The sequence below is a fragment of the Delphinus delphis genome, chromosome 4 (assembly GCF_949987515.2).
Source record: "Delphinus delphis chromosome 4, mDelDel1.2, whole genome shotgun sequence".
In the NCBI taxonomy this organism is placed as follows: Eukaryota; Metazoa; Chordata; class Mammalia; order Artiodactyla; family Delphinidae; genus Delphinus; species Delphinus delphis.
In genome coordinates, this window is record NC_082686.1 from 58222929 (window position 1) to 58241530 (window position 18602).

Consider the following 18602-nt stretch of genomic DNA (forward strand, 5'->3'; position numbering starts at 1 on the left):
CGGGCTTCAGTAGTTGTGGCACGCAGGCTCAGTAGTTGTGGCTCGCGGGCTCTAGAGCACAGGCTCAGTAGTTGTGGCACAGGGGCTTAGTTGCTCTGCGGCATGTGGGATCTTCCTGGACCAGTGCTTGAACCTGTGTCCCTTGCACTGGCAGACGGATTCTTAACCACTGCACTACCAGGAAAGTCCGGAGACAGCATGCTTTTAATTTGAGAACTTCCCTACCGCATCATTCTGTTGAACTTAATTTATAACATATATATATATATATATATATATACTTATTACATTCATATTGTGTCTCCTTCAAATATTGCTAAAGCTGTTTTTAAAATTTTATTTATTTATTTATACAGCAGGTTCTTATTAATCTATTTTATACATATCAGTGTATACATGTCAATCCCAATCTCCCAATTCATCCCACCACATCCCCACCCCCTGCTTTCCCCCCTTGGTGTCCATACGTTTGTTCTCTACATCTGTGTCTCTATTTCTGCCCTGCAAACCGGTTCATCTGTACCATTTTTCTAGATTTCACATATATGCGTTAATATACGATATTTGTTTTTCTCTTTCTGACTTACTTCACTCTGTATGACAGTCACTAGGTCCATCCACATCTCTACAAATGACCCAATTTTGTTCTTTTTATGGTTGAGTAATATTCCATTGTATATATGTACCACATCTTCATCGATTTGTCTGTCGATGGGCATTTAGGTTGCTTCCATGACCTGGCTGTTGCTGCAATGAACATTGGGGTGCGTGTGTCTTTTTTCCTTTTTTTTTTAACATCTTTATTGGAGTATAATTGTTTTATAATGTTGTGTTAGTTTTTGCTGTACAACAAAGTGAATCAGCTATATGTATAAATATATCCCCATATCCTCTCCCTCTTGCGTCTCCCTCCCAGCCTCCCTATGCCACCCCTCTAGGTAGTCACAAAGCACCGAGCTGATCTCCCTGTGCTGTGCAGCTGCTTCCCACTAGCTATCTATTTTACATTTGGTAGTGTATATATGTCCATGCCACTCTCTCACTTCGTCCCAGCTTACCGTTCCCCCTCCCCGTGTCCTCAAGTCCATTCTCTATGTCTGCGTCTTTATTCCTGTCCTGCTCGTAGGTTCATCACAACCATTTTTTTTTAATTCCATGTATATGTGTTAGCATACAGTATTTGTTTTTCTCTTTCTGACTTACTTCAATCTGTATGACAGACTCTAGGTCCATCCACCTCGCTACAAATAACTCAGTTTCGTTCCTTTTTATGGCTGAGTAATATTCCATTGTATATATGTACCATATCTTCTTTATCCATTTGTCTGTCAATGGACATTTAGGTTGCTTCCATGACCCGGCTATTGTACATAGTGCTGCAATGAACATGGGGGTGCAAGTGTCTTTTTGAATTATGGTTTTCTCTGGGTATATGCCCAGTAGTGGAATTGCTGGGTCATATGGTAATTCTATTTTTAGTTTTTTAAGGAACCTCCATACTGTTTTCCATAGTGGCAGTATCAATTTACATTCCCACTAACAGTACAAGAGAGTTCCCTTTTCTCCACACCCTCTCCAGCATTTGTTGTTTGTAGATTTTCTGATGGTGCCCATTCTAACCAGTGTGAGGTGATACCTCATTGTAGTTTTGATTTGCCTTTCTCTAATAATTAGTGATGTTGAGCAGCTTCTCATGTGCTTCTTGGTCATCTGTATGTCTTCTTTGGAGAAATGTCTGTTTAGGTCTTCTGCCCATTTTTTGATTAGATTGTTTGTTTTTTTTAATATTGAGCTGCATGAGCTGTTTTTTTGGAGATTAATCCTTTGTCCATTGATTCATTTGCAAATATTTTCTCCCATTCTGAGGGTTGTCTTTTCATCTTGTTTATAGTTTCCTTTGCTATGCAAAAGCTTTTAAGTTTCATTAGGTTCCATTTATTTTTATTTCCATTACTCTAGGAGGTGGGTCACAAAAGATCTTGCTGTGATTTATGTCAAAGAGTATTCTTCCTATGTTTTCCTCTAAGAGTTTTATAGTGTCCGGTCTTACATTTAGGTCTTTAATCCATTTTGAGCTTATTTTTGTGTATGGTGTTAGGGAGTGTTCTAATTTCATTCTTTTACATGTAGCTGTCCAGTTTTCCCAGCACCACTTGTTGAAGAGACAGTCTTTTCTCCATTGTATATCCTTCCTCCTTTGTCATAGATTAGTTGATCATAGGTGTCTGGGTTTATCTCTGGACTTTCTATCCTGGTCCATTGATCTATATTTCTGTTTTTGTGACAGTATCTTACTGTCTTGATTACTGTAGCTTAGTAGTATAGTCTCAAGTCAGGGTGTCTGATTCCTCCAGCTCCATTTTTTTCCCTCAAGATTGCTTTGGCTATTCAGGGTCATTTTTATCTCCATAAAAATTATGCAATTTTTTGATCTAGTTCTGTAAAAAATGACATTGGTAATTTGATAGGGATTGCATTGAATCTGTAGATTGCTTTGGGTAGTATAGTCATTTTCACAGTATTGATTCTTCCCATCCAAGTACATGGTATATCTCTCCATCTGTTTGTGTCATCTTTGATTTCTTTCATCAGTGTCTTATAGTTTTCTGAGTACAGGTAGTTTACCTCCTTAAGTAGGTTTATTTCTAGGTTTTTTATTCTTTTTCCTGCAATGGTAAATGGGAGTGTTTCCCTAATTTCTCTTTCTGATCTTTTGTTGTTAGTGTATAGGAATGCAAGAGATTTCTGTGCATTAATTTTGTATCCTGCAACTTTACCCAATTCATTGATTAGCTCTAGTAGTTTTCTGGCGACATCTTTAGCATGATCTATGTATAGTATCATGTCATCTGCAAACAGTGGCAGTTTTACTTATTCTTTTCCAGCTTGGATTCCTGTTATTTCTTTTTCTTCTCTGATTGCTGTGGCTAGGACTTCCAAAACTATGTTGAATAATAGTGGCAAGAGTAGACATCCTTGTCTTGTTCCTGATCTTAGAGGAAATGCTTTCAGTTTTTCACCATTGAGAATGATGTTTGCTGTGGGTTTGTCATATATGGCCTTTATTATGTTGAGGTAGTTTCCCTCTATGCCCACTTTCTGGAGAGTTTTTATCGTGAAAGGGTGTTGAATTTTGTCAAAAGATTTTTCTGCGTCTATTGAGATGATCATATGGTTTTTATTCTTCAATTTGTTAATATGGTGTATCACATTGATTGATTTGCATATATTGAAGAATCATTGCATCCCTGGGATAAACCCCACTTGATCATGTTGTATGATTCTTTTAATGTGTTGTTGGATTCTGTTTGCTAGTATTTTGATGAGGATATTTTCATCTATATTCATCAGTGATATTGGTCTGTAATTTTCTTTTTTTGTAGTATCTTTGTGTGGTTTTGGTATCAGGGAGATAGTGATGGTGATGGTGGCCTCATAGAATGAGTTTGGAAGTGTTCCTTCCTCTGCAGTTTTTTGGAAGAGTTTGAGAATGATGGGTGTTAGCTCCTCTCTAAATGTTTGATAGAATTCACCTGTGAAGCCATCTGGTCCTGGACTTCTGTTTGTTGGAAGTTTTTAATCACAGTTTCAATTTCATTCCTTGTGATTGGTCTGTTCATATTTTCTGTTTCTTCCTGGTTCAGTCTTGGAAGGTTATACCTTTCTAAGAATTTGTCCATTTCTTCATGGTTGTCCATTTTATTGGCATAGAGTTGCTTGTAGTAGTCTCTTAGGATGCTTTGTATTTCTTCAGTGTCCATTGTAAATTCTCCTTTTTCATTTCTAATTTTATTGACTTGAGTCCTCTCCTTTTTTTTCTTGATGAGTCTGGCTAAAGGTTTATCAATTTTGTTTATCTTCTCAAAGAACCAGTTTTTAGTTTTATTGATCTTTGCTATTGTGTTCTTTGTTTCTATTTCATTTATTTCTGCTCTGATCTTTATGATTTCTTTCCTTCGACTAGCTTTGGATTTTGTTTGTTCTTTTTCTAGTTGCATTAGGTTGTTAGATTGTTTATTTGAGATTTTTCTTGTTTCTTGAGGTAGGATTGTATTGTTATATTCTTCCCTCTTAGAACTGCTTTTGCTGCATCCCGTAGGTTTTGGATCATCGTGTTTTTGTTGTCATTTGTGTCTAGGTATATTTTGATTTGTTCTTTGATTTCTTCAGTGATCTCTTGGTCCTTTAGTAATGTATTGTTTAGCCTCCATGTGTTTGTGTCTTTTACATTTTTTTCCCCATAATGGATTTCTAATCTCCTAGGGTTGTGGTTGGAAAAATGCTTGAGATGATTTCAGTTTTCTTAAATTTACTGAGGCTTAATTTGTGACCCAAGATGTGGTCTATCCTGGAGAATGTTCTGTGTGCACTTGAGAAGAAAGTGTAATCTGCTGTCTTCGGATGGAATGTTGTATAAATATCAATTAAATCTATCTGGTCTATTGTGTCATTTAAAGATTGTGTTTCCTTATTCATTTTGTGTCTGGGTGATCTGTCCATTGGTGTTAGTGAGGTGTTAAGGTCTCCCACTGTTATTGTGTTACTGTTGATTTCCTCCTCTATAGTTGTTAGCGTTTGCCTTATGTATTGAGGTGATCCATGTTGGGTGCATAAATATTTATAATTGTTATATCTTCTTCTTGGATTGATCCCTTGATCATTATGCAGTGTCCTTCCTGTCTCTTGTAACATTCTTTATTTTAAAGTCTGTTTTATCTGATATGAATATTGCTACTCCAGCTTTTTTTTATTTTCCATTTGCACGGAATGTCTTTTTCCATCCCCTCACTTTTAGTCTGTATGTGTCCCTAGGTCTGAAGTGGGTTTCTTTTAGACAGCATACAGATTGGTCTTGTTTATGTATCCTTTCAGAGAGCCTATGTCTTTTGGTTGAAGCATGTAATCCATTTACATTTAAGGTAATTATCAATATGTATGTTCCTATTACCATTTTCTTAAGTTTTGGGGGTTTGTTTTTGTAGGTCCTTTTCTTCTCTTGTGTTTCCCACTTAGAGAGTTTCCTTTAGCATTTGTTGTAGAGCTGGTTTGGTGGTGCTGAATTCTCTTAGCTTTTGCTTTTCTGTAAAACTTTTGATTTCTCCATCAAGTCTGAATGAGATCCTTGCTGGGTAGAGTAATCTTGTTTGTAGGTTCTTCCCCTTCATCACTTTAAATATTATCATGCCACTTCCTTCTGGCTTGTAGAGGTTCTGTTGAGAAATCAGTTGTTAACCTTGTGGGAGTTCCCTTGTATGTTACTTGTCATTTTTCCCTTGTTGCTTTTAGTAATTTTTCTTTGTCTTTGATTTTTGCCAATTTATTACTGTGTGTCTCGGTGTGTTTCTCCTTGGGTTTATCCTGTATGGGACTCCCTGCACTTTTTGGGCTTTGGTGGCAATTTACTTTCCCATGTTAGGGAAGTTTTCAATCATAATCTCTTCAAATATTTTCTCGGGTCCTTTCTCTCTCTCTTCTCCTTCTGGGACCCCTATAATGTGAATGTTGTTGCATTTAATGTTGTCCCAGAGGTCTCTTAGGCTGTCTTCATTTCTTTTCATTCTTTTTTCTTATTCTGTTCCACAGTTGTGAATTCCACCATTGTGTCTTCCAAGTCAGTTATCCATTCTTCTGCCCTAGTTATTCTGTTATTGATTCCTTCTAGTCTATTTTTCATTTCAGTTATTGCATTGTTAGTCTCTGTTTGTCCTTCTAGGTGTTTGTTCTTTTATTCTTTTAGGTCTTTGTTAAACATTTCTTGTGTCTTCTTGGTCTTTGCCTCCATTCTTTTTCTGAGGTCCTGAATCATCTTCGCTATCATTATTCTGAATTCTTTTTCTGGAAGGTTGCCTATCTCCACCTCATTTATTTTTTTGTGGGGGGGATTATCTTGTTCGTTCATCTGGTGCATAGTCCTCTGTCTTTTTATTTTGTCTTTCTTTCTGTGAGTGTGGTTTTCGTTCCACAGGCTGCAGAATTGAAAAGCTGTTTTAATAATGATATAAACACAAATGTGAGTCCAATTGGTAAAAGTCACATCTTGAATATTTAGATAAAAGTCAGGAGTTTTGCAAGTGGGAAGGGAATTTGAATGACCCAAATGTTTTTTGAGGTTTTTCCTGCTTTCTGTCCTTCTTCCCCTGCCTTCCTCACAGGCTGAAAAGAGTTATCTATCACAGGAAGCGTGCAGCCAAATTCCTTGGGTAGTCTAAAGAATATTTTAAAGTTCAGGCAGACAAGTCTTATTCAAGGGACTGGCACAAAATGGTTTAAACATCCCTATTGATGTTTTACCCTCTTTACAAGAGTCCTCTAAGATTCTTAAGAATTCCTCATATAAAACAATCTAGACTTATTTAAAAGGAACCTCTGTCACAGGAGATAAAGATCCTCATTTGAATATGGTTTTTGCTATTGATTGTGATTACCTTTAGGAACCATTGGATGCCATCTGGACTTCTTTTGAGAGAGCTTAGACTTCAGTGGGCTGGAGATGACAGAAAGGAATGGTACCATGGGGTAGACTGATTTATTGTGATAGGAAGAAGCCGAAACTTTTTTTTTACTTTTTGTCATCACTTCTTCCATCTCTCATTTCCTCCCCCTATTCCCCATCACGCCCCAGTCCCTTCTGTGCTCCCTTCCTCCCTGTGGCATCATCTGATACTTTTGTTCTTTCCTTAATGGTCTCCCTTACCTCTTTTAGTTGTTTTCAGAACATAATAAAGTAAAAATTCAAAAGGGAAAACAAGAAAACCAAGAAAGGAACTGTGTAATCAGTGTCCTGAGATCATATCAGCATTCCAGTGGTCCTCCCTTTCTCCCCAGCCTGCCATGCATCACCCCGACACCTGGCAAATTCTGAGGATGCCTCAACTTGCCTGGGTTCTGAAGAGCCTCCTCTGGCAGTCACACAGTCTTTGTGCCTTTTAGACTGCTATGGGCATGTGGGCAGTGTATGTCTGTCTCTGTGAACGTGTGTCTGTCTGCATACAGTAAGATTTACTGTTGTAACAGGCTCAATCTGAAAGAACAAAACATCCTCCTTATTCTTGGGTCCTTTTGAGAGATAAAAATGCCCTCCTTGGAGATTATCAATGTATCTGCATGTATCTAGTAGATAATAATTATTTTGTTCAGAAAGGCTGATCTTTAAATGACAGAGAACATGGCGCAAGGAATGAGGAATGAGAATCCATTTGCTGCTCTGTTTATTTGCAAAAAACCAATAAGGGCTCAGTGTCCACTAAGAGAAGTTTGGTTTTATGGTTTTTGTTTTTTTCTTCCCTGCGCTGAGACGTAAAATCTTGAGTGTGGAGGAAGAGTTTAAAGGAACAGAGTTTAGGAGGCCAGGTTGCATGAATGGGAGATGAAGTTCTGTGGGGATGGATGTTGAGACAGTGGGAAGGTCCAGATTTAGGGGTGCTTACAAAACCTGTGCATGGGGGCTTCTCTGGTGGTACAGTGGTTAAGAATCCACCTGCCAATGCAGGGGACATGGGTTTGAGCCCTGGTCTGGGAAGATCCCATGTGCCGCGGAACAACTAAACCTGTGCGCCACAACTACTGAGCCTGCGCTCTAGAGTCCACGTGCCACAACTACTGAAGCCCAAGCACCTAGAGCCCGTGCTCCGCAACAAGAGAAGCCACCGCACTGAGAAGCCCACGCACCACAACGAAGAGTAGCCCCCGCTCTCCGCAACTAGAGAAAGCCGCGCACAGCAACAAAGAGCCAAAGCAGCCAAAATAAATAAGTAAAATAAATAAATTAAAAAAAAAAAAACAAAACCTGTGCGTAGGAGGGGATATTTGAAGAAGAGAGGATCTGGGAAGGTGTTTGCCAGTGGGTGTGGGGTTGTGTGGAGAGGTGTGGCTTGTGTGTAAAGCAGGAGGCTGAGGATTTAGTGATGAAAGGAAATACTTGTGAAAAAGGAGGGTATATTTGCAAAGGCGGAGTCCAGAGGACTGAGGGTTTGTTTAACTGAGGATGGTGTTTGGATAACGGAGGGTGGGGAAAACAGGCTGCTTTTGGATGTCTGAAATGAGAATATTGATAGAGAAGGAAGTGGTTGTTCCTGAAGCTTCTAAGTAGTCCCCCTCCCCCTTCATCATGTTTCCATGTTGGGATTAGTGGGAAAAGAGGGAGGTTTTTGTGTCCATTGTTCTCCATTCTTAAGCTTGGAGTTTGGGGCTGAAATAGATTTCTTAGTTTTTCCTATTCAGTCCTCTAAAAGCTTCTTCCCTCAGGCACCACTGGTCACCACAGAACTGCCGCCCCCCCTCCCCTCCACCTCCCCAATGGCACTGCTTCTGACAGACTGCTCTAAGCTGGTGTCTGAATTCAATTACGTGTCATCAGTACGTGCTTTAAAACATTGCCATACTGTAAACGTCAGTGCTGAAAGAGGCCAGCCTGTGGACCACCAGTGTGCTGGGAGAGTTTGAAACACCAGGCATCAACCACTGTCTGTGGCAAAATGTGCTCCCAGAGCCAGCACCTCAGCTCTAAGGCCCCTCATAAGAAAAACAGAGACTCAACCTTTTTCATAAAGTGGAAATTTTAGCCTAAACCCTCCTGATTTTTTGGGTAAGATTCTTTTTCTGAATTTGCTTCTGTAATCTACATCCATCCCCTTTCCCCAGCCATGTGAAAAGATTTCCACTTTCCTATCACTTGCTCTTGCACTCCCCCTTTGATTAATTCCTGCTATATTGGGTGATCCTGAGAAGTGTTTGTGCACGGCGATGTAAAATGACAAGTAAAGTGTTGTATAATTTAAGAATCCTCCAAACTCTTGGTATAAATTACCTGGAAAACTGCATTTATATATATAGGCCAGACTTTAAGACTCCTACTTCTAATGCAACACACACAACCCAACACAGTAAATACTTCATTTTAATTTGTTCGTTTTTTAAAACTTTGCTCCCTGGGTGTATATTCATTATCTTGAAACCAAGATCCCTACAACTCTGGCCATCACAGTGCTCTGAAGTCACCATCAGTGACTTACAGTTTGGATGGGATTAGCTTCACTGTGGTGTTATTTGGTACAAATGGAGCAGGAGAATTATATTTTAAAACATATACCAGCATTGTGGCAAAGAGGAAAGAATCTACCAAGAAACTTTCAAACATGATCCCTGAGATTAGTTTTTCCTATAATTTTCTTCTTAAGGGAGAATGTACCGTGACTTTCCGTGGTACCTTCCAGAGATCTCTAAATGACTCCTGGCATTTTCTAATCGACAATGAGATGATATACGTTTCAGGTGATAAAATAACAAGAGAGCTCTGGAGGGATTAAATTTATGGATTGGAAAGTAAGCCCAAATGTTTCAACACACATTAACTTCTTTCCTGTTTAGACGACCCGGTGTTGTCTCTTCTTTCAGATGGGCACCAGATGCCTTCTTCCCTTCTCCACACCGGTTCTGTTTCTGTGCGTATGCGTGCAGTATATGGAGCCGTTAGTGCCCTTGGGGCTGTTTTACTTCCACAATAACATAATGCAGTGATTTTATAATTTCCATCAGACTTCTTTTTTGTTTACATAAAATGTACAGGAAAGCAAAAAGAAATACACCAGCGGAGATCAAGAAGCCAGGCTAGAAACCTCGGAGAATTCCTCACCTTTCTTACATGTGTTAACATAGACCTCTCTCCGGCCGCCCTCTCTCTTGTGTGTCACTTTGACAACACCTCTTGCAGTGTGCCCTTTCACCTCTCACAGCCCTAGTTCTTCCTCTGCTTTCTTTTCCTAACCTCAGCTGCAGTCTCTAATACATTGTCTGCAGGGCTCCATCGCGTTGCTATCTCCCTCACTGCTGGGGAATTATACCCAGTCTCTCCCATTGTATCCTCTGCCCTCCTGCCTCTACTCTCCTTGCCTTAGCTCTCATCCTCATTCAGAGTACATTACTGCTTCCTGTTCTACATTTCCCTATGCTTTTCCCACCTCTAGGCCTCCACTCGTGTGATCTCATCCGCAATGAAAAGAACACCCTGGAACTGGGGAAGGAGAGAGAGGTATCATGAACCATTATTGTCACTCCTAGGGTCAGAAAGACCACCTGTGTGATTCTCCACCTTTTGAGTTGAATTGATTTATGGGATTAAGAGATCTCAAATTGACACAAGTATACATACATATGTACTCAGCTATGGTAAACTCAGCTTCAGGAAAATGAGTGAATTACATGTTTATACTTGATGATAAATCTTTAAGTGTACAACTTTTTACACATCCTTAACGGACCCAATAAGGTTGAACTGAAAAACCAGGGTATCAGACATGAATATCTTAAAATATTCTCTGGAATGTTCTTCCCTCCAGATCATCTGTAGCTTTCTTCTGCAATATGTGTGGTGGAGAAATGTTGCATGGCTGTTTCTCAGATGTGGTTTATTATTTGCAAATGTCCTGCTTGTCTCTTCCCTAGAGACTGTAAAGCTGATCTTCCAGCTAGTACTACTGTGGAATATTCTGGTGTTATATTTTGTTTGGCCAACTAAACTGCGTCAATAATTACATTTTTTGGCCATGGTGAGTTTTGGCTGAGCTGCGAGGCATGAGAAATCTTAGTTACCTGACCAGGGATCGAACCTGTGCCCCCTGGAGTGGAAGCATAGAGTCCTAACTACTGGACCCCCAGGGAATTCCCACTAATTAAATTTTTTGATTAAAAAAAAAGTGTATGTGAGGAGGAGAGAGGGGCCAAGTGTTGCCACCCTGTAGGGTAGTAAGAATACCCTTTAGTAGTTTGATACTATGTAGTTTTGTTGGAAGAGGGAATGATATTTGGTAATATTTTGTTTGGGTGATTAAGTAGCATTTGCAACTGCAAACCGGTTGAAATACATTAATACATTTTATCATCTAAAATGACATTAATGTCCTATGCTGCTGAGTCAAAAATTAAGCTTTTAAGTATCCTTTTTGACATAAACCCTCAATTCTGCGCCGTTAGAGCAAATATTGAAAATGCAGAGTTTGGGTTCAGTGCTTAGCTGCTGACTTCCATTAAACAGCATCTGCTCTGCCTTGCTTTCTGGATGGCTAACTCTGCACTATCTTAGCTCTGTTTCCTATTTTGTATGCACTACTTTATAACCAAAGTCTTCCCCACTAACTGGCTTTAATTTTTTTCTTGTTATTCTAACATCTCACTTATGGATTTCCCTTTGTATCCTTATCTAAAATATCCTAAATGGTTGGAGGATTGCTGTCCAATTTAAACCACATTTAAGATAGGCATAGACTTGGACCCCAGAGAGCATATCTTACATGGTGGTGGAGATGGGAAAGGATCTAGAGAACTATGAGAGAGAAATACATAGTTATTAAATATAGAAAATAACCGTTGCTTTTTTCCTACACAATTTTTGTTATTAATTCTGTCAGAGACAGGATGTTTGCTGGATGTACCAGTAGTCTGACCTTAGATGGGCTTGAGATTTTGTTTATATTTTTAAAACCACAAAATTTTAGGTGTGGAGGTGGCTTTATGCTACCATTGGAGAATACCCATCAGATTCCCTTTCTTCAATAGGACTTAACTCCATTGTCATTTCTTTCCATGATAACTTCCCCAGACTACCAGTCTCACTGGGTTAGCCCCTCTCCATGCTCCTTTACCGATCTGTCAATCAATCCTCTATCAAGGCATGCATCACACCATATAGCATTTATTCATATGTGTGTTTTCCCCTTTGGACTGTGAGCTATGTGAAGGCAGGAAATGGTATCTTTGACCACATATTTTCCAGGGCCTAGCTTAAAGCCTGGTTTATAGTAGGCACTTAATGAAGATTAACACCTCCACAGTAACACATAACTCCCGAATCTCAGTGGCTTAAGACGATCTTGGATTGGCAGAGACCCTGCTCTCTATTGCCCTCACTGAGGGAGGTAGGCTAAGACTTGGATACAAGTGAGTCATCTTAGCAGGGGATGGAGATGGCGAATCATGCTCCAGCTCTTGGGGTTTCAGCTTGGAACTGACATGTCACTTTCTCTCCTGTTTCATTGATCGAAGCAAGGGACATAGCCACACCTAATGTCATGGGGATGAGACAGAACAGCACTGCTTTGTTTCTGAAAGGAGAGAACGGGAATAATAGTGAGCAACACTAGTGCCTGTTAAGCTGAAGTCCGCTTAGGACTAGGCACTTAATACCTAGTCAATGAATGAGGAACCTGAAACTACCTGTTAGGATTTTAATTTTTTTCTATACAATAAGCAGAATCACTCCAAGTAATGAAATAATCTAATAACTACATTAAAAAATGAGAATACTAAATATATTATCTAAGCCATATTCAGCAAACATCTGGAGACTTTTTTTTTTTTTTTTTTTTTTGCGGTACGCAGGCCTCTCACTGTTGTGGCTTCTCCTGTTGCGGAGCACAGGCTCCGGATGCGCAGGCTCAGCGGCCATGGCTCATGGGCCCAGCCGCTCCGCGGCACGTGGGATCTTCCCGGACTGCGGCCCGAACCCGTGTCCCCAGCATCGGCAGGCGGACTCTCAACCACTGCGCCACCAGGGAAGCCCTGGAGACTTTTTTTGTAACCACTCTGTTCACTTTATTCATATTAGGTTAGGTGTTATGTTTGATTTTGCAGTTTTTCAGATGCATAAAGTATGGAATGGGTAAATTTGCATAATTGTCATTTTTGCCTGAGTCATTTAGAAAATTTGGAAAAAATGTTGAAGTCTTCAAATATTTACGTATTTAGTCTGATGAAGAAGTTCTTTAAAGTAACCTTTTTCGGAAGAGTTAATATCTGGATCAAAAATTGGACAAGAGCTTAGGAAAATAAGAGTCTAATCAACTTAAAAATGAAGTATTGCTGCAGATTGTATGCTAATATTTTACACTAATTTTTTTTCTTCATTGTTAAGGTAACCCAAACACATTGTATAAAATGTGGAACATACAAACTAGTTTGAGAAAGGTGAATTAAAAATCACTGGTGTGATTTCTTTTATTCCATTGTTCTTGTTATAGAATACGCATATGGACAAGGGAAGAGAAGATATTGGCTTGTAATGGGGGGTAACAGTGGAAATATCCAGAAATGATCAGATTGAAACTATGGATTAAGGACAATATTGATAGGATTTGTTGATGGATAAAATGAGGAAGGAGGGAATAGAGAAGTGATAGAGATGGTAGAGGATAGAGGATATAGTGATAGAGGGGATCAGTGATGATTCCCCAGATTTTCACTTGAACATCTATGTGTAATCCATGTGTATTTGTGGGTGTATATATAAGACTGCACTCATTGTATGTGTGGTTTTTAAAATTTACTTAACATTATATTAATGTATTTTTAATGCTATAAACATACCTTGAAATAAGATTTTAAATGGCTTAATATTCACTCATATGATATGCTATAGCTTTTGATTTTCTCCCTTATTTTGGGGGCAATTAAGGTGTTTTTTCCCCTTTAATAAATAACATGGTAATGTTCCCAGGATCCACCTACTTCCTTGTCTCCTCAATTCAAAAACATTTAACTTGAGGGAATTGACCAATGTTTGCTGGAATTTCAACATAGCAGACCAGCATGTGATAAAGTTAGTCGGGAATAGAAGGAACCAAGACTAGAGATCATCGTGGTTTCAGTCTTCCAAGGGGGCATGGTGAGATATAGCTCAAAGCAGACTGGTGTTGCTTTCGAGGTCAGAACTGGTAGTGGCGGACAATTGCTGAGAGGGACATTTTTCCTGGATGCAGAGATGGCACTGTCCCCGAGGAATGAAAGACCTGGCAAGAGCCAGATGGCAGGGCCAGATCCCAGCTGGGAGGCAATTCTAAAGGAGAATCTCAAACATTTTTTTGAGATCCACTTCAAAAGACAATCATGCTTTTATCCATCAGGGTAGGGCTTTGGGTTGGAGGATAAGGTACCCAAAGCAGAGCTTCCTGTGGGAAGCTGCAGCTTTGAGGGGTAGGAGGACTCAGCCCATCTCTAGGATTTAAGCAGCCAAACTGTTTCTTTGCCCCACTCTCTGGGTAAGAAGCAGTTCCTTATTGGGCTGCCTGCATTTGCCCAGGAAATCTCTGAGGCTGAGCAAGCAAGGTGAAGGTCCTCCATCTGTGGCAGGGAGGGAGTGGGGAAGGCTGTGATGGACATTGAAAACTTGCGTTCATTGAGTGTCTCACCTCTGGGGCGATGGGAGTCAGGAGGGGCTGGAGATACGATAGAAATACTAGAAAACCCTCTGCCTTAAACTTGTGTCTTGGTCACACATTATGATATTGATTACTAACCATAAGTAATACTGTTTATATATAGTGCAGAGATGCAGTAACCAGTGTTTGAGGTGCCTAAGGAGTTGGAGGACCGTCTTAGCAGTACCTGAGTTCAAATTTATGTTTAAATTGTGTTTTCACTTTGATGATAACTTAAAGAAAATATTTTTATCCGTTTGAAATATAAGGCTTCACATTTACAGTGATAATTTGTGATTAAAAAGACATTTTCATAGACTAAAACTGCAGTTTCTTAAGTTAATATTGTTCAAACTAGGGTCCACAACATATTCTTATGGGTACATCCATTAAAAAAATTTTCTTTTCATCGTGGAAAATAGAATCCTAATCTGATCCTGGAAGAATGGGTGGGTTCGGATGGGTGCAAGAGGAGAAAGGTGTTTCCATGAGAGGAGAGAGTTAGATCAAGGATGATCATGGTGCCTCTGGGATGCCTGGGAACTTGAAGGATGCGTCAGTTTCAGGTTTTTAACTACTCCACCCTGACCCTGATATGTCAGGAATATGGGGAACACTTCTTCCTCTACTATTACCTACGTTTCTCTGGTGGATGCGGGAGCCTTTATTATGTCTTTTTGTTGAGAAGGTAACTCTCATGGTCCCCCTTTAAAGAATCATCTTCTAACCCTCATGTTATTGATCAGCGTCTAACACAAAATTTTCTTTCTCTGCCAGAACGTGAATGTAGTTTCCTCAGGACTTAACTTCTGAGCGGTTAATGATTCTTGCAGAGACATCTAAAGGAAGGCCCATTGCAGCATCCCTTTGGGTTTTTGCTAGGTACTCAGGAAGCAGGTGGTCCTCCACGGACTAGAAAACTAAAGGGACATTGTCTCTTTTAGGTACCAACCTCATCTTGCACTTGTACTTGGTTAGGGATTTGTCCCTCTCAAATTTCATTGATGTCCTCTTGAGTTATTTTTCTTTTGTACAAGAAACATCCCAGATCAGTGATCTTTATTCATCTTCATTTTGCAAGACAGCTTTTCTAGGTTTATTACTAAAACAACGTTTGTGTTCATTACAACAGATTGGACTGCAAAGCTATTTGTACTGATGTAGGCTGAAAAATGTGGTTCGTCTTTTGAAATCTTCTTTGTTAAGTAAAGCTTTCTCTTTTTTTTTCCTTTACAGATTCCAACAAGATTATGGCAGAGCAGAGCCACATGCAAAAGCAGCTGAATTTACAGAATGGTAGCTTAGAGGCGGGCTTTGTGGCGAATTCCCTCGAAAACGATTCCCAAAACATGATGGAGAGCCTGAGCCCGAAGAAATATTCTTCCAGTCTGAGATTTAAAACCAATGGAGACTATTCTGGTTCCTATTTGACCCTCTCACAACCTGTGCCTGCTAAAAGAAGCCCTTCTCCTTTGGGAACCAGTGTCAGAAGTAGCCCCTCCTTGGCCAAAATCCAGGGAACCAAGCAGTTCTCTTGTGACGGAAATGACAAAAATATTTCCGTGAAACCTCCCACCCCTTTACGCAGCACTTCACCCTCTCTTAGCGGATATCCACTTGGGAGAACAGACTTTGATCATTTGACAGGCCGGGACACTGAAAGGTCCTTGAGGCTTTCAGAGAAGCCTCCCTATTCCAAATACAGCTCAAGGAATAAATCCCATGACAATGTCTACTTTCTTGGAGGGCTGGAAGGCCGAAAAGCATCCGGCTCACTCCTGACCATGTGGAATGGAAGTTCCCTGGGCGATACTGGCTCCTTGCCCATCGGTAGGTCAGGGGCAGCCAGCATGCCTTCAAGCCCAAAGCAAGCCAGGAAAATAAGCATCCAGGACAACCTGACACTTCAGCCCAAGGTGACCAGACACAAGGATCTGGCATCTGAAAACATCAGTTTAAGAACTAGGAAGTACTCGGGCAGCAGCCTCAGTCACATGGGCGCCTACAGCCGATCTCTCCCCAGGCTGCACAGAGCCACAGAGAACCAGCTGGCACCGCTCAGTTTGCCTCCAAGAAGCTCTCTGGGCAATTACAAACGAACGAAACTGGGGGAAAAGGATCTACCTCATAGCATCACAGACAATGACAATTACCTGAATTTTTCTTCTTTGAGCTCAGGAGCTTTACCCTATAAAACCTCTGCCTCTGAGGGCAATCCTTATGTGAGTTCCACCCTCAGCGTCCCTGCCAGTCCTCGAGTGGCCCGGAAGATGCTGCTGGCCTCCACCTCCTCCTGTACCTCTGATGACCTGGATAGGGCTTCCTACTTGGGGACCAGCCCAGGTCATTCCTTCCCTCCCGGAGAGCTTGACAGAGCGTTTGCGGCCAGGAGGAACTACTCGTGTGGGTCTGTTGAGTTTGATGATGCCGATCCGGACAGCCTCAGACAGGCCTCAGGAACCCCCCAGCCTGTCCTTCGGGAACGGAAAAGCAGCATTAGCTCCATTTCAGGACGAGACGACCTGATGGATTATCACCGGCGGCAGAGGGAGGAGAGACTCAGGGAGCAGGAGATGGAGCGATTGGTAATCTTCTCATCTGACTTGACCTCACTGTTTCATTGAATAACTTCTTGGAGACAAACCCCAAGGATATATGTGTAGAATTTCCATGGGCACCAGCCACTGGTCCCTTCCTAGATTTCCTCCTGCTAACCTTCCTCTTCCCAGATCACTATTATTAGTCACAAATGGATAGTTTGAAGGCCTGCGTGTGCCTAATGTTATGTTAAGTTGCTCTGCAGAGGTCTCACAAGTATGAATTCTTGATAAATCTAACAAAGATAGCTGTGAATTTTACTGAATTACTTTAAAAGTCTTACAAACTTCTCTCTTAAGACTATGAGGAAACACTGATTTGTATTACTTATGTCATCAAATTTGCATGTATATGCTATGAAGGTAATAATCAGTGAAATGACAACTCATTGGAAATTAGGCAGTAAGTTTCTCTGTATAGCAAGTTGTCTGTAAAGTTGAAAGGTTGCCCCAGTGGTGCTCAACCTTTTTTCTGCACTGTATATAGACACACACACACCATAGCCCCTTCAGCCATATCTTAATACATATAGTGACTCCAAACTACACACGCTCAAAAAGAATTACTGAGTTGTCTTTTTCTATGGATTTATGATTACTGTAAAAATATTGAAAATCATAAGAAAAGAGGAAACAGGAGAGTCCCACTAATGAATAAGAACAAACTGCTGCATTTTTCTATTTTCTTTTAAGCATAATTTTTTAGGGTGAATACCTTAAGATTATTTTGATTCATTAATGATTAATGATTTCCTTAATGTGGGAAGCTGCAGGATGGTAAAGCTGATTTATAGAAGTGTAGGAGTATCAAAAGTATTTTAGTTACTAAAAGAAATATGCTGGAATAAGATTTCTGAATCACATACAAAGCTAGTTAATGCCCTACAGGACAATAAAATTGTAACTTCTGGATTATAATGAACAGAAACTTTTGCATCTATACAGGACAGAATTTGCTTGAAATTTTAGAAAAATAATTATTCACGTCACTCACAGTTTTTGATAAGTTAATGTCTATCCTTACAGAGTTTCCAAATATCCTAATCACTAATAGTGAATGAAAACGAATGTGTATACCCCCAGAGAATTTGGTATTCTGTGGGTGGATGTTAGATGGTGCTCCAGTATGGCAGTTCCTTTGTTATCATAAATAATCTCCAAAGATTTTTCATGATCACAAAAGGCATTGTATTTGGGCCTGATTCATTGACATAAGCTAGAAAAACTTTTAATTAGCATGTAAAAGCCTTCTTGTCTATAGATAGCAAATCTAGTGCTATACTGTGCTGAACAACTGTCATTGATAAAGCCAGAGAATCAACTTCCATGATTTATTAAGTTGCCTAGGAGAGCATTTCAATGGCTTCATCACTCCAGAGGTCTTCCTTAAATGCTTTTATTTACTCTTCTGTTCTAAGGGTAGGAAACCAAACTCTTATTTATTTATTTATTTTTATTTTTGGCTGTATTGGGTCTTTCTTGCTGCACGCGGGCTTTCTCTAGTTGAGGTTAGAGGGGCTACTCTTTGTTGTGGTGCGCAAGCTTCTCATTGTGGTGGCTTCTCTTGTTGCTGAGCATGGGCTCTAGGCCAGCACGTGGGCTCGGTAGTTGTGGCTTGCAGCCTCTAGAGCACAGGCTCAGTAGTTGTGGCGCACAGGCTTAGTTGCTCTGCGGCATGTGGGATCTTCCTGGACCAGGGCTTGAACCCGTGTCCCCTGCATTGGCAGGAGGATTCTTAACCACTGCGCCACCAGGGAAGTCCCAAACTGGTTTCATCTTTAGCACTTATAAGAGTTGGTGAATTTTTCTTTCCTCTAGT

The 18602-nt window shown here is 40.3% G+C and overlaps 1 protein-coding gene across 12 annotated transcripts in view; it reads left to right on the forward strand.

The window, feature by feature from the left end:
- Window positions 1-18602, forward strand: part of PHLDB2 (pleckstrin homology like domain family B member 2) — a 244659-nt gene that overhangs the window by 123820 nt on the left and 102237 nt on the right. For 11 of the 12 annotated variants that reach the window (XM_060010615.1, XM_060010623.1, XM_060010625.1 and 8 more), the window contains one exon: window positions 15423-16771. In XM_060010615.1, coding sequence (XP_059866598.1) covers window positions 15423-16771 — 1349 coding nt within the window. Of the gene's footprint in view, window positions 1-8378; window positions 10028-15422; window positions 16772-18602 lie in introns of those variants that run through there. The other variant, XM_060010621.1, reaches the window with a different exon arrangement.